Consider the following 16,656-nt stretch of genomic DNA (forward strand, 5'->3'; position numbering starts at 1 on the left):
ATTTAGTTAAATGACAACAGCTTTAAAATTAGATGTCCTTTTGTGGTATTAATCGTTAGCATATTATTTTTAATTTCTCATATTTATATAATAATCAAAATTGCTTCAGTATTTTGTTTGGTGACCTCTGTATGCTCATGTTGATTAACAATGATGTGTATAAATCATTATTGTGCACATTTCGTGGAAGCAAAGGGGACTACGTATGAGGTTTTGTTTATTCATACATAGTTGTTGCTAGCCCCCGAATGCTACCTGTCTTGTGGCACTATGGTAATTGTCCCTCTTGACCCTTAGATGCAGTTGAAGGTAGCAAATCAGACAACTTTGAGGCAAATGTCAAAGGATCAACAAATGAAAGATAAACTTGGTCAGCCATTTGGTGCTACAGTGCCTGGTCTAGGCTTTCAACTATTTATCAGGTGTGGGACTTTATGCTATATAAAGTGACACCGATAGGATTTTAATTTTACAAAACAGAACAATGAGCTAAGAAAGCGGGAAAATCAATAGGAAGTAATAAAAGCCTCCTTCAATGAGACGTAACTGATGACTCCATTTTACTTTCCATTTCTTAGGCAAGCTAATTCTTCTCTAGAGGCTTTGACAGTCATAGTGGGGCTCAGTCACCTTGTGGAACACTTGCTGTCCTCGTTAGCTGATGGAACTTTAAAATGTTATTCTAGTAGTTCTTACAACTACTGTTTGGTTCTGTTTGGTTCCCTTCTCCATGTGAATGTCTTAGGAAACTTCAAACTCAACATCTCAAAACTTGAACGTTTGAAACGCCATCCCACATTACTTCCTTGTCCCCATAGTGACACTGCTTTCATCTATGATGACAACCCAGGGTGATCTCAATAGACCCCTGTTCTCTCCTTCCACTTTCTGTTTTCAGTCAAAAGCATGGTGCAGTTCTGGCAACAGATTTTAACAGGAAGATCTGATGGACTCTCCAGTAGACAGATAGGACATGTACATAAATAGTCATTATGCAAAGTAGCAAGTTACAGCTCCATAAAAGAGATCTAAATTAGGTGTTTGATAAGTCCAAAAGATGCAGGCAGGTTTTGTTTTTCCTGGCAGAGACAGGAGAGCTTAGAGTACGTACTACAAGGGATAAACTGGCTTGGTCTTGTAAAAATGAACTTCATAAGAAGTGCCCACAAGAAACCATATACTTATGCTCTGGTGCTCTGAGATAGGATTCGAGGGCTGCAGAGACCAGACAACACTGACATTTGGAGAGGATGGACCTGCATCTTTCACAGCAGAAGGCAGTGGCCTATCCCAGCGCACAAATCTTGTGTGCGTGTCCTGCTAGGCAGCAGTCTTTCCTTGGTTCCAAAAGTGAATATCACCTACCCCAAGACAGATTTTGCTGTGATTTCACAGGCATCTTTCTTGTTAACTGTAAGGGTGTTTTTTTTTTCTTCTTGTGTTTCTTCCTGACCTTAAGTTATTGAGATTTCTGGAGGCAGGGGAACTCAGTCCCCGCTATGTCTATCTAACATCTGTATTTTAGTGTCTTTGGCTAAGACTTGACCTCTTACCTACCATCTCTGTAAAATGTGGTGGCTGCAACCCTTGTAGATGTCCAATTCTCATTACAGACACTTGTGTCCCAGGCCCTGGCTTCGGCCATGGCGGCATCCCCATCCTTTATTAAGATTCATAGCAGTCAAACTAGGCACCCAGAGAGTCATGTTTATCTTCACCCAGCTACAGTGTGTATTAATTCTATGACTTTGAAAATGAGTTAAGAACTATGGGTATCTCAAATTAGCAAAGATTTAAGAAAATACAAGCTTGAGATCAAGATAGCCCAGAGCAAGCTTTTATTCAGCTAGGAATCTGTCAACTTTATTGCTATGACTAGATCTAGTACCTAGTCTAGAACAATAAAAGACAAGATAAACCAGTTCACAGAAAGGCAATTCTGGTATTAACAAAGGCTGGTGTTAAATACTAAGTGTTAAGAGGATAATAAATTACCGTTGGTCCTCATGTAGTTAGCAAGCTGTGAAGAGAAGTTAGCAACTAGTATATGCATATTGTGGGACTAGAAAACTCTCAATTTATATATACATATATGGTATAGGTGTGGGTTCTCTTAAATTGTTTGGAGTTAAACAGCTGCAAAAAGTTCTCTTGGAGAGATCCTATGAGTTTCTCTACTCCTAAGCAACACTAGATAAAGGAATTGGAACAGGCAGGGAGAGGTGATATCTGATGAACCTGAAAAGCTGTGAGCACTGTAATTCCACGATTCCTCAACTGACTGGTGAGCATTCCCACCATCTGCATCTATGTAGATCACTGCTAGAGGAAACTGAGTGCAGGGGACGTAAGCTCACGCAACAGATGCCACAGTGCGGAGGCGTTGGACGCAGATGGCCAGTGCCTTAAGATCTCTGTCTGAGTCCACAACACCCTTTGAATTTCCAAACAATCATCATATAAGCTTAGGTTTTTATTTCTGGAAAGTGGGTTTTCATGTGGTTCCCTCTTTTGAGATCTAGAGAAAGTGCATCCTGCTCAAGTCACACTTCAGCATGACCTCACAGTCTGGTGCTTTTTATGAGCGTCTGCATTCTTTACCAGGACATTCACAGGGAATCAATTATGGGGGTCTTCACAGGCAACAAAGTCCTTGGACACGCAACTCACTTATGTAATAAAAAATCTATGTACCACCTCCTATACATTTAAATGAACTCTATGTTCTAATACATATAAATACTAACTAGCAGTTGTTATATCCATTAAGAAATGATTACATGGAAAACAAGTTCTGTGCAAATGCCATTTTTCAAAATATTTTCAATTTGGATTGATTGAATCTATGAATTCAAAACCTGTGTCTATAAAAAGCCATATATATGTGAGGGTTACATATACATGGTACACATGATGCATTATATATAAAACAAGCTATATATGTAATGTATCACCTAGGCTGTCCAACTGTAATGTTGGTGGTATTCCCAAACCATGGATGGTAGTGTAATGCCTTGTGTTTATTCACATAGGGTAGAAGGTAGTTGTGTATTCTGTTAGGGCATGATGAATTTAACATGCCAAGTATCAATGTAGAGCAGGCAGTCTGATATAAGTAGTCTGTACTTTGTGGAAGGAGATTCACATTGGAGATGACTGAGTCACTTGTTTAAGTGTTTGATGGCATAGCATTAAATGAGCTTACTGAGTGGGTGTCAGTGAAGACTGGAGGTGGTATTCTTGGAGAAACCCATGCTTGGAGACAAGAAGATTAACCAGAGCTGGGAAATGGAAAAGTGTGTTTTTCGGAGGAGAACCTAAGAGAAATTTGGTCTCTCACAAATCATGAAAGTCTTAATAGAAGAGAAAAGTTGCCTTTACCAATAGTGACAAACATGAAGTTTTCTAATGATTCTGGCAAGCACCACTTCATCAGAATGGGGAGAAACAAAGGAAAATAATGAGATAAAGATACAGGAATGTGGATTTGCTTAGAAGAGAGCTATCGAGAGATGAGAAGGAGAAGCTGGGAAGAAGAGGATCCAAAGAGACAGCATTTATAAGTAGAGGTCCTGGAGCACTGGATGTTGATGGAAGGACTGGGCTAGCCAAACCCAGGAGAGGGGATGGTCAGAAGGACGGGGCAGGCCAAACCCAGGAGAGGGGATGGTCAGAAGGACAGGGCAGGCCAAACCCAGGAGAGGGGATGGTCAGAAGGACGGGGCAGGCCAAACCCAGGAGAGGGGATGGTCAGAAGGACGGGGCAGGCCAAACCCAGGAGAGGGGATGGTCAGAAGGACGGGGCAGGCCAAACCCAGGAGAGGGGATGGTCAGAAGGACTGGGCTAGCCAAACCCAGGAGAGGGGATGGTCAGAAGGACTGGGCTAGCCAAACCCAGGAGAGGGGATGGTCAGAAGGACGGGGCAGGCCAAACCCAGGAGAGGGGATGGTCAGAAGGACTGGGCTAGCCAAACCCAGGAGAGGGGATGGTCAGAAGGACGGGGCAGGCCAAACCCAGGAGAGGGGATGGTCAGAAGGACGGGGCAGGCCAAACCCAGGAGAGGGGATGATCAGAAGGACGGGGCAGGCCAAACCCAGGAGAGGGGATGGTCAGAAGGACTGGGATAGCCAAACCCAGGAGAGGGGATGGTCAGAAGGACGGGGCAGGCCAAACCCAGGAGAGGGGATGGTCAGAAGGACGGGGCAGGCCAAACCCAGGAGAGGGGATGGTCAGAAGGACTGGGCTAGCCAAACCCAGGAGAGGGGATGGTCAGAAGGACTGGGCTAGCCAAACCCAGGAGAGGGGATGGTCAGAAGGACGGGGCAGGCCAAACCCAGGAGAGGGGATGGTCAGAAGGACGGGGCAGGCCAAACCCAGGAGAGGGGATGATCAGAAGGACGGGGCAGGCCAAACCCAGGAGAGGGGATGGTCAGAAGGACGGGGCAGGCCAAACCCAGGAGAGGGGATGGTCAGAAGGACAGGGCAGGCCAAACCCAGGAGAGGGGATGATCAGAAGGACGGGGCAGGCCAAACCCAGGAGAGGAGAAGGTCAGAAGGATGGGGCTAGCCAAACCCAGGAGAGGAGAAGGTCAGAAGGATGGGGCTAGCCAAACCCAGGAGAGGAGAAGGTCAGAAGGACGGGGCAGGCCAAACCCAGGAGAGGAGAAGGTCAGAAGGATGGGGCTAGCCAAACCCAGGAGAGGAGAAGGTCAGAAGGATGGGGCTAGCCAAACCCAGGAGAGGGGATGGTCAGAAGGACTGGGCTAGCCAAACCCAGGAGAGGGGATGGTCAGAAGGACTGGGCAAACCCAGGAGAGAGGATGGTTAGAGCAGGGAGTTGAGGAAGCAAGCACACAGCTAAAGACTTGGCCATACTCAAGGTAGGGCAAGTTCCTCCATTGGAACCAGAAAGATGTAAACAGTAACTTTACAAAAACAATGAGATAATTAATTTCTTGGTTGTAATTTTCAATGAAATATGAACTACTGTCAATCTGGGGGTTCCAGTTTTCATGCTTTTATACGTACCTTTCCAACCACATCCTCCCTTCAGCCCAGCTACAAGTTTGATGAACATATATTTATCTCTTAATACCAGATGGAAGTTCATCTGTGAAGAAGTATTAGGTCTCTGTGAATGGAAAGGGCAGTTAAAACTTTAGTAGAGAATGGGCAGTTATACCATCCATTACTCTGCTTGTCAGGTTGCTCTAGAGATCCAGCTAGGCTGGTGTTGTGTTCTTTTCCACCAACACACTGAAGCCAAAGGAAGCAGAGGAGTGAAAAAGCAGTCTTCCAGGGCACCGCAGCGGGAGTCTGAGTCCCATTGGCACTAACAGTTGTCTCTGTTACTGAAATGTAAAGATGGATAAAGAAAGCAACACAAAAGCCTTGATGAGATTTCTGTTTGACAAGGATTGCTCTTCTACCCCAGTGGCTCCCAGATCACCTTAGATGATAGCAGTTGCTATTTACATCAGTATTTTTAACCAAACTGAAAGCAAACAAAGCTGTTCCTTTACAGTCATGCCGCTAAATAGTAAAGATGAAATTTAACTTCAGGGCATCAGGGGTTATTTCATATTTCAGTGTGTAAAACTGAAATACACATGGAACTATAATAACTACCCCTGAGGGTGTAGGTGACCTTTGACAGCACGAAGGAATTATTTATAGTCTGGAGCCATGTCTCTCCACTATTACAGAATAAAAGGGAAGTAAGGTCTGGTTCACAAGATGTACTTTTCACAAGAGGATGGAAGTCTTACAGAAGGAGTTTGGTTCTGCTTCCTCTGAGCCTTAAAAGAAACAAACATTTAATAAAGTAACAAGAATGTCAACCAGTTCTATGAAACAAGGTCCAGAAGAAAAAAGATATTAAAAGTATAAAATAATCCTGAAATATACAGTTACATTCTATTTGAGTCTTTAAATTGTTCACGAAAAAGAATTTTTTAAAAAAATGAAAATGAGTTGTCTTCAGTATTCCCATAATGAATATTTACTATAAGTAAAATACTCACCTGTTTTCCCAAGAAATATATTTTGGTCACTCACTATACACAAGAATCTGCTCAAGAAGGATGTGGGATTATCAGTCAGAAATTGTAACAAAACAACTCTGTTGGTAGGGCTTAAGTGCCTATGGGAAGCCTCAAACAGTGTATATAATACATGAGATAATATACACACTAATTTTTATCAATTTTTATTGAGTTCTATATTTAAAAGAAAAAAATAGCAGTAAGAAGGACTGAGTGTCCTACAGGTGGGGAGCATGATGCCAGTGTTAAAAGTGGTCAGGTTGGACCTTTTCTCCTAGGGCGGTATATGTCATATGACTCTATCTGGGCAGCAGAAAGTCATAGCAGAGCCACAGATGCAAGAGTGTTCTGGGTATTAGAGACGTTGCAGCATGGAGCCACATGGCTAGAGTACAGTGCATAGGGAGACTGTTAAGATTGAAGATAGATAACTTTATTTATATTTTTGTAATTTTTTAAATTTATTTATTTATTAAAGATTTCTGTCTCTTCCCCGCCACCGCCTCCCATTCCTTCCCTCCCCCAATTAAGTCCCCCTCCCTCGTCAGCCCAAAGAGAGATCAGGGTTCCCTGCCCTGTGGGAAGTGCAAGGACCAACCACCTCCATCCAGGTCTAGAAAGGGGAGCATCCAAACTGCCTAGGCTCCCCCAAAGCCAGTACGTGCAGTAGGATCAGAAACCCACTGCCATTGTTCTTGAGTTCTCGGTAGTCCTCATTGTCTGCTATGTTCAGTGAGTCCGGTTTTATCCCAGGCCTTTTCAGACCCAGGCCAGCTGGCCTTGGTGAGTTCCCGATAGAACATCCCCATTGTCTCAGTGTGTGGGTGCACCCCTTGCGGTCCTGAGTTCCTTGCTCGTGCTCTCTCTCCTTCTGCTCCTGATTTGGACCTTGAGATTTCAGTCCGGTGCTCCTATATGGGTCTCTGTCTCTGTCTCCTTTCATTGCCTGATGAAGGTTAATATTCAGAAGGATGCCTATATGTTTTTCTGTGGGTTTTCCTTCTTATTTAGCTAATCTGGGATCACAAAGTATAGGCTCAATGTCCTTTCTTTATGGCTAGAAACCATCTATGAGTGAGTACATCCCATGTTCCTCTTTTTGATTCTGGATTACCTCACTCAGGATAGTGTTTTCTATTTCCATCCATTTGCATGCAAAATTCAAGAAGTCCTTGTTTTTTACTGCTCTTATATGTATATATTCCATACTTTCTTCATCCATTCTTCCATTGAAGGGCATCTAGGTTGTTTCCAGGTTCTGGCTATTACAAACAATGCTGCTATGAACATAGTAAAGCATATACTTTTGTTGCATGATATGGCCTCTCTTGGGTATATTGCCAAGAGTGGTATTGCTGGGTCCAGGGGTAGGTTGATCCCGAATTTCCTGAAAAACTGCCACACTGCTTTCCAAAGTGGTTGCACAAGTTTGCATTCCCACCAGCAATGGATGAGTCTACCCCTTTCTCCACAACTTCTCCAGCAAAGGCTATCATTGGTGTTTTTTATTTTAGCCATTCTGACAGGTATAAGATGGTATCTTAAAGTTGTCTTGATTTGCATTTCCCTGATTGCTAAGGAAGTTGAGCATGACCTCAAGTGTCTTTTGGCCATTTGAACTTCTTCTGTTGAGAGTTCTCTGTTCAGCTTAGTGCCCCATTTTATAATTGGGTTGATTAGCCTTTTACAGTCTAGTTTCTTGAGTTCATTACATATTTTGGAGATCAGACCTTTGTCAGTTGCGGGGTTGGTGAAGATCTTCTCCCAGTCAGTGGGTTGCCTTTATGTCATAGTGACAGTGTCCTTTGCTTTACAGAAGCTTCTCAGTCTCAGGAAGTCCCATTTATTCAATGAGGCCCTTAATGTCTGTGCTGCTGGGGTTATACATAGGAAGTTGTCTCCTGTGCCCACATGTTGTAGAGTACTTCCCACTTTCTCTTCTATCAAGTTCAGTGTGTTCGGACTGATATTGAGGTCATTAATCCACTTGGACTTGAGTTTTGTGCATGGTGATAGATATGGATCTATTTTCATTCTTCCACAGATTGACATCCAGTTTTGCCAGCACAATTTGTTGAAGATGCTCTCTTTTTTCCATTGTATACTTTTAGCTTTTTTTATTGAAAATCAGGTGTTCATAGGTTTGTGGGTTAAAGTCAGGGTCTTCTATTCGATTCCATTGGTCAACTTCTCTGTTTTTATGCCATTACCAAGCTGTTTTCAATACTGTAGCTCTGTAATAGAGTTTGAAGTCAGGGATCGTAATGCCTCCAGACAATCTTTTATTGTATAAGATTGTTTTGGCTATCCTGGGTTTTTTGTTTTTACATATAAAGTTGATTATTGTCCTCTCCAGATCTGTGAAGAATTTTGATGGGATTTTGATGGGGATTGCATTGAATCTATAGATTGCTTTTGGTAGAATTGCCATTTTTACTATGTTGATCCTCCATATCCAAGAGCAAGGGAGGCCCTTCCATTTTCTGGTGTCCTCTTCAACTTCTTTCTTCAAAGACTTAAAGTTCTTGTCAAATAGATTTTTCACTTTCTTGCTCAAAGTTACCCCAAGATATTTTATGCTATTTGTGGCTATCGTGAAAGGTGATGCTTCTCTGATTTCCCTCTCTGTTTCCTTATCCTTAGTGTATAAGAAGGCAACTGATTTTTTGGAGTTGTTCTTGTATCCTGCCACATTACTAAAGGTGTTTATCAGCTGTAGGAGTTCTTTGGTGGAGTTTTGGGATCGCTTATGTACACTATCCTATCATCTGCAAATAACGAAAGTTTAACTTCTTCCTTTCCAATTCGAATCCCCTTGATACCCTTATGTTGTCTTATTGCTATTGCTAAAACTTCAAGCACTATATTGAAGAGGTATGGAGAGAGTGGACAGCCTTGTCTTGTTCCTGATTTAGTGGGATGGCTTTGAGTTTTTCTCCATTTAATTTAATGTTACCTGTCAGCTTGCTGTAAATAGCTTTTAATATATTTAGGTATGACCCTTGTATCCCTAATCTCTCAAAGACCTTTATCATAAAGGGGTGTTGAATTTTGTCGAATGCTTTTTCAGCATCTAATGAAATGATCATATGTTTTTTTTCTTTCAGTTTATTTATTACATAGATAGATTTTCGTATGTTGAACCAGCCCTGCATCTCAGGAATGAAGCCTACTTGATCATAATGGATAATTTTTCGGATGTGTTCTTGGATTCAGTTTGCCAGTATTTTATTGAGAATTTTTGCGTCGATATTCATGAGTGAGATAGGCCTGTAATTCTCTTTCTTGGTTGGGTCTTTGTGCGGTTTTGGTATCAGAGTAACTGTAGCTTCATAAAAGGAATTTGGCAATGACTCTTCTGTTTCTATATTGTGAAATACATTAAGGAGTATATGTATTAGGTCTTCTTGGAAGTTCTGCTAGAATTCTGCATTGAAACCATCTGCTCCTGGGCTTTTTTTGGAAGGGAGATTTTTGATAACAATTTCTAGTTCTTCGCAACTAACAGGTCTATTTAGATCGTTCACCTGGTCTTGGTTTAGCCTTGGTATAGGGTACTTATCTAAAAAAATGTCCATTTCTTTTGCATTTTCCAGTTTTGTGGCATACAGGCTTTTGTAGTAAGATCTAATGATTCTCTGAATTTCCTCTGTGTCTGTGGTTATGTCCCCTTTTTCATTTCTGATCTTATTTATTTGCGTATTCTCTCTCTGTTGTTTAATTAGTTTGGATAGGGGTTTGTCAGTCTTGTTGATTTTCTCCAAGAACCAATTTTTTGTTTCATTTATTCTTTGGACTGTTTTCTGTGTTTCTATTTTGTTGATTTCTGCCCTCAGTTTGATTATTTCCAGTCTTCTACTCCTCCTGGGCACGTCTGCTTCTTTTTTTTCTAAAGCTTTCAGGTGTGCTGTTAAGTCCACAATGTATGCTTTCTCCGTTTTCCTTAAGTGGGCACTTAGTGCTATGAACTTTCCTCTTAGCACTGCTTTCATCGTGTCCCATAGGTTTGAGTATGTTGTCTCTTTATTTTCATTAAATTCAAGGAAGACTTTAATTTCTTTCTTAATTTCTTCCTTGACCCAGGTGTGGTTCAGTCGTTGACTGTTCAGTTTCCATGAGTTTGTCGGCTTTCTGGGGGTAGCATTGTTGTTGCCTTCTAACTTTAATCCGTGGTGATCTGATAAGACACAGGTGGACACTGATATTTTTTTGTATCTGTGGAGGTTTCCTTTGTTTCCAAGTATGTGGTCAATTTTCGAGAAGGTTCCATGAGCTGCAGAGAAGAAGGTATATTCTTTCCTATTTGGGTGGAATGTTCTATAGATGTCTGTTAAGTCCATTTGATTTATTACCTCCAATAATTCTCTTAATTCTCTATTAGGTTTCTGTCTGATTGACCTGTACATTGGAGAGAGAGGTGTGTTGAAGTCTCCTACTACTAGTGTGTATGGTTTGATGTCTGCCTTGAGTTCTAGTAATATTTCTTTTATATAAGTGGGTGCTTTTATATTAGGGGCGTAGATATTCAGGATTGAGACGTCATCCTGATGAATTGTTCCTGTTATGAGTATAAAGTGTCCATCTCGATCTCTTCTGATTGATTTTAGTTTGAAGTCAGTTTTGTTAGAAATTAGTATGGCCACACCTGCTTTTTCTTAGGACCATTTGCTTGAAAGACCTTTTCCCAACCCTTTACTCTGTGTAGATGCCTGTCTTTGTGGTTGAGATGTGTTTTTTGCAAAAAGCAGAATGTTGGATCCTGTTTTCGTATCCAATCTCTTAGCCTGTGCCTTTTTATAGGTGAATTGAGCCCATTAATATTAAGTGATATTAATGACCAGTGGTTGTTTACTCCGGTTATTCTTATTGTTTTTGGTAGTAGAGTTTGTGTGTCTCCCTTCTTTGAGTTGTGCTAGTGAAGGGTCGCTAGATTCCTGAGTTATTGTAGGCAGTGTTGGCAATGTTGAATTCCTTGGGTTGCAATTTTCCTTCTATTCCTTTCTGTAGGGCTGGATTTGTGGCTACGTATTGTTTAAATTTGTTCTTATCCTGGAATGTCTTGTTTTCTCCATTGATAGTGAACAATAGATTGGCTGGGTATAGTAGTTTGGGTTTGCATCCATGGTCTCTTAGTTTCTGCATTACCTCTATCCAGGACCTGGCTTTCATGGTTTCCATAGAGAAGTCAGGTGTAAGTCTGATCGATTTACCTTTATAAGTTACTTGGCCTTTTTCCTTTGCAGCTCTTAATATTCTTTCTTTAACCTGTATATTTTGTGTTTTGATTATTATATGGTGAGGGGATGTTTTTCTTTGGTCCAGTCTGTTTGGTGTTCTGTATGCTTCTTGAATATTCAAAGGAATATCTTTCTTTATGTTGGGAAAGTTTTCTTCCATAATTTTGTTAAAAATATTTTCTGGGCCTTTGAGCTGTGACTCTTCTTCTTCTTCTATTCCTATTATTCTTACGTTTGGTCTTTTTATTGTGTCCCATATTTCCTGAATGTTTTGTGATGAGAATTTGTTGGGTTTGCTGTTTTCTTTGATCAGTGCGTTTATTTTCTCTATGGTGTCCTCAGAATCTGAGATTCTTTCTTCTATCTCTTGTATTCTATTGATTATGCTTGTTTCTGTAGGCTCTGCTCGTTGACCTAGATTTTTCATATCCAGCTGGTCCTCAGTTTGTGTTTTCTTTCTTGCTTCCATTTCAGTTTTCAATTATTGAACTGTTTCCATTACCTGTTTGATCATTTTTTCTTGGTTTCCCAGGGTATCATGTATGTATTTACTCATTTCTTCAAACTTTTTGCTATACTTCTCATCCATTTTTATAAGGGCGATTTTTTACATGTTGTTCAAGGGACTTATTGCTTTCATAAAGTCAATTTTGTGTTAGGGTGTTCAAGTCCTTCTGTTGTAAGATCATTGGGTTCTGGTGTTTTCATGTTGTTTTTCAGATTATTGGGTGAATTTTTGCCTTGGCGCCTGCCCATCTCCTCCTATCCATGCTATCTAATCAGTCTTTTAAAACCAGATCCTGTTTCTCTGCTGGCCAGGGGCTCCTCTTACAAAATGCCCTTGCTCTGTTTCCTGGCTCCTGCCACAGGCCAAGATCCCTCTCACCCTTCAGAAGGGTCTTCAGGAATAGGACCAGGCTTCCCGTTTGCCAGGGACCTCACCAACCAAAGGCCTACCTCTTTGATTTAATTGTAGTGGGGCGATCTGCTTTCGGAGTTGTGCGCCGGTCCCTGCCGCCTGCCTCTGCCGCCTCGCTGGTCCCTGCCGGTTCTCGCCGCCTGCGGCCTGCATAGTCTGCCGCCGCCTGCGTCCTCTGCCCAATGGATAACTTTGAAAGAGAGCAAGGAGGACTATATAAAAAGGCTTGGAGAGGGGGAAAGGGAGGACTGATGGTGTAATTATATTGTAATCTCAATAATAAAAGAAATAAGAAAAAACGATAGAAGGCAGGAGGAACAATAGAGTAGGGTTGGAGTCAGGCATAGGAACTTTTCTTTGTGTGACACCTAAGAATACTGACCTGAGTGGCATTTTTGACTCTTGTTTCAAAAGACTACCCTCATTGTTTGCAGTAATTCAGACACACTAGTAAAGAAGAAGATGTCTTATCCTGATCCCCTTGAACTTACAAGCACAGAGTAACAGTTATCTCTGCTAGTTTTCTTGTCATTGTCCCCAAAACGTTCACAAACACAACTTATTTAAAAACTTACACCATTAAGCTTCCAGTTTAATATGTAAGAGCACTCAGAGTCATCTCTCTACCTAGCAGCTAGCTAGAAGGCAACAGCCAAAACGGTCACCAATACTTAAGTCTATCACAGAAGATTATAAGGTGAGCTGCCACATGCAGACTTCCACAGATGAGCAGGAACCTGTGAATAGATGCCTCTTCTAGAAGTGGGATGGGATAAGTGGGTCAGCATTTGATGAATTTCTGGAAACCCCACTTGGGTGAATTGGTGAGTTTTAAAACAACAGGGATCATAGTCCCAGAAAAGGCCCACACTTCTGTTTCACTTCTAGGAGATCAAACAGGTTCTCAGGTAAATACTGGAAAACTTCAGAGGGAGAAAAAAACGAGTTCAAGAGAATGTGTTTGCCAAAGTCTGGGCCATTGAGACTTGGGATCTTCAAGCCTCACCAACCTGAAGAAAGGGAAATAATCAAACTTCTACCCCCCTCCAGTCATCCTGTTCTCCCAAGAACTGGAGGGGAGTGGAGAAGTAAGAGAATCATAAGTGCTTGCTAAGTTCCCAGGGCAGATGCCCTGGTTCATTTGGAGGCTCAGACTGGATCAGCACAGAGGACCACTGCATGCTTTGATTCCCACACCCTCCCTCCATGCTAACAAAGGCCAGTTCATGGCTGTTTTTTTATGTAATGCATCATATATGGCTATCAAGAAAAACACATACCAGACCTAAGTGAAAGGGAAACACACATACAGTGACAACCAAGCTGGATGAAACAGAACAAGCATTAGAGCAGCCTCTGAGATGGTAGGCAGATTGAGATCAAGAACTTGTAACACTGAATGCCTGAGACAGAAACAAGTATCTAAAATCCAGTCATCTAAGCTTCTACAATAGACAACTACAAAGGCAGACTAATATTAAAGTGTGCTGAAGAGAATACATGATTACAAAGTACTGCAGAAATCAGTGACATTGAAAACAGGATATGCACAAAACCAAAGGCTGGTAATTCAGAACAATTAATAAAATTGTTGCACCTCTATCAGAAATAAGTAGGGGGGGGCAAGATTATTTTTACATTTATCAAAAAGGAAAAGAAAAGGGAAGACATTGCTATAGATCCCCTTGGCATGAACAGCACAAAAGGAAAGAACAAAAGAAAAAGAGAAAGGAAGGAAGGAAGGAAGGAAGGAAGGAAGGAAGGAAGGAAGGACCCTGAAGAACTTCGTTTCAACCAGGGATGTAAGTTTGCTTTAACATATGCAAATCAACAAATGTAATACACATATAAACAAACATAAAAAATCATGCAACCATCCCAAGAGATGCAGATAAGGGCCTTTGGCAAAACTCAACATCATTTCATGACAAAAATCCAGAAGAACATAGGAAAGATAGGACCATCCCTCAGTGTGACAAAGGATATGTTTAACAAACCTACAGCCAACATTATTCTAAGTGGGAAAATATGACAGATCAGTGTACACTAAAATGGCTTGATACTGGGGACATTACATTGACCAGAACTATAAATAGTCGTGGTTGAGGAGATACTCAATAATGCAAGAAAACTGAAACATTTGGATCATCTTGTGAAAAACTAGGTATTCATTTTTAAAATACTCAGTATGATACCTTGTTGTTTAGAAAACATTTGTGATATTTGTCTACTTAAACAGCAGAACATTCAGTTTACTTCAGCAAGCACACTATCAGGTTAAAGGTAAGGATAAAAACTCAAGCCACCAGTATCTTCCACAGCTTTGACTCCACAGACAGGAGGATGCATGAAACTAAGTCTTCACTCCGTGGTAGAAATTATGACATATATCCACTTAACTAAATGTGAGAACTCCACTTAGGTATTCTGTCAAGTCCTCTAATGACTTCACAGGATGTGTGTATCTAGGCCTACCTGTGAAGTGGAATTTTTCCATGCGTTGAAGGGAAACAGTTCCAGGCAGAGAAAACAGAGAAGGTGTGATACAGAGTCTTTAAAATACCTGGCCTGTTGGGGGATGCTCTGCCCAGAGGCTGGCAGTGATACTAAAAGTGTTACAATATTGCCAAGGCCATGAGTTCCAAGCCAGGAAATGTTTAAGTTTTTCTATAGACAATTAAGCACCATCTGGGATTCCTAAGCATTGTAACCACAATTTGCCTAAATTTTTGACAGCCAGTACCAAAAGCATCACAGACGATGACTTCACAGAAAGGCAGGCTGGGACTGGGCCAGCTAAAAATATCGACCTCTTTGCTCTTCGCCAGCTGCTCCCTGTCATTCTCCAGCAACAGTTTTTATGCTAAATGGACTCGTAGTGATAGATGAGAAATCTAGAGGCTGTCCTCAGTTAAAAGGATAATTGGACTTCTTTTTCCATTTTTAAAAGAATATATCAAAACAAATTAACCTTTTTAGATAATAGGGGAATATCTAAGATGATACTTGCTTGACTCAGCAAATGTGGAGAAAAACTATGCACAATCTTGCCAGGGGAATCAGGAAGTATCCTGCATAATTTCCTTTCTGTTGCCCAATTAAGTAACTGTTGGTTTCCCCAGAAATACAAGTGCCACTATTGCACCCTTAGGCTTATCTTGACATGCTGGCCATTGTTGTGGATTATGGGCATTACAACTAGATGGAACTATTAATTGCTTTCCTTCCTAAGCAGCTTGCATAGAACCTCCTGGATCTACAAAATACCACTGAGCTTGATTTGTGATGAATAATTATTGTCTGGCACAAGATTTAACTGTTAAGTGTGGCTAATATACCCAATGACAACCAAACTGGAGAAAATTATTTTTTTCTTTGCTAGAAGGTGACAATTTCAGATAGCTTCTTGTTTGGGGGTGGGAGATGTGGAGCCAAAACTGAAATAAGTTTCCTAAATACTCACTTAATATTTCAAAATTTTGTGATGTTAAAATTTGAAAATGACCATACTTATACCACCAGTGGTCTAGAACTACATCAGAAAAAAAGTCAGACACCAAGTGAATTCAATAAAAGTGTCAATGATGCCTCATATTTTTGACAAATATACATCCTTTCTTTCCCATTTCAAATGACTCAAGAAGGGTTCATGATAGAAATGATGACCCTTCGATTATTTGTAAGGCACTGTAAGTGTAATGTGTTGTGTTTTCCTAATGCAGAGGAGAAACTAAAGATCAAGTATGTGACGGTCTTTTCTAGTAAACTTTCTCTCGGTCTATAAAAAGCAGAGAAAAGCTTTTTGGCTCCATGATGTGTATCTAAAACTTACTTCCTCACTGATTAGCAATATGTTCCTAAATCAGCAATGTATTTTCTTTACAGACATGAACGTATTCATACCAAGAAAGGTAACTTAAACAGGTCACTCATTTCCAATCTGAAGGATGTAGATGACTTAGCAACCCTAGATGTTCTGGATGAGGTAAGAATTGAGTTTAATTAAATTTAAACATTCTAACTTTTTTTTTACAAAGTTTAGAATGTTTACTGTATTTTATACGTATAAGTGTTTTGCGTGTTGTATGTCTATGCACTGTATGCATGCCTGGTGTACAGACATGGACAGAAGGAGGACAGAAGAGAGAATAGGTTTCCCTGGAACTGGAGTTTCCATGTGGGTACAGGGAACTGAACCTGGGTCCACTGTGAGAGCAACAAGGGCTCTAAATTTCTGAGCCATCTCTCCATCCTTCTAGATTTTTTTTAGAACTGATGTGTAATAGGATTCTTTAAATACCATCTGTAAATATCATTTGTGTTCTCTCCTCCCCCACCGTGTGTGTATATATACATGCATATGTGTGTGCACATGCATGTGTGTGTGTTTCTTTCTGTGTATATCTTTCTGTTTTGTTTTTTTTTTTGAGGGAGGGTCTTCCTACCTAGCCATGG

General features: G+C 40.9%; 1 protein-coding gene across 1 annotated transcript in view; it reads left to right on the forward strand.

Moving 5' to 3' along the window:
- The window catches only part of Myo3a (myosin IIIA), a 195,238-nt gene that overhangs the window by 56,900 nt on the left and 121,682 nt on the right, over window positions 1-16,656 (forward strand). The window contains exon 9 of the mRNA XM_075971112.1: window positions 16,087-16,186. Coding sequence (XP_075827227.1) covers window positions 16,087-16,186 — 100 coding nt within the window. The remainder of the gene's footprint in view (window positions 1-16,086; window positions 16,187-16,656) is intronic.

This window comes from Microtus pennsylvanicus, chromosome 4, assembly GCF_037038515.1.
Source record: "Microtus pennsylvanicus isolate mMicPen1 chromosome 4, mMicPen1.hap1, whole genome shotgun sequence".
In the NCBI taxonomy this organism is placed as follows: domain Eukaryota; kingdom Metazoa; phylum Chordata; class Mammalia; order Rodentia; family Cricetidae; genus Microtus; species Microtus pennsylvanicus.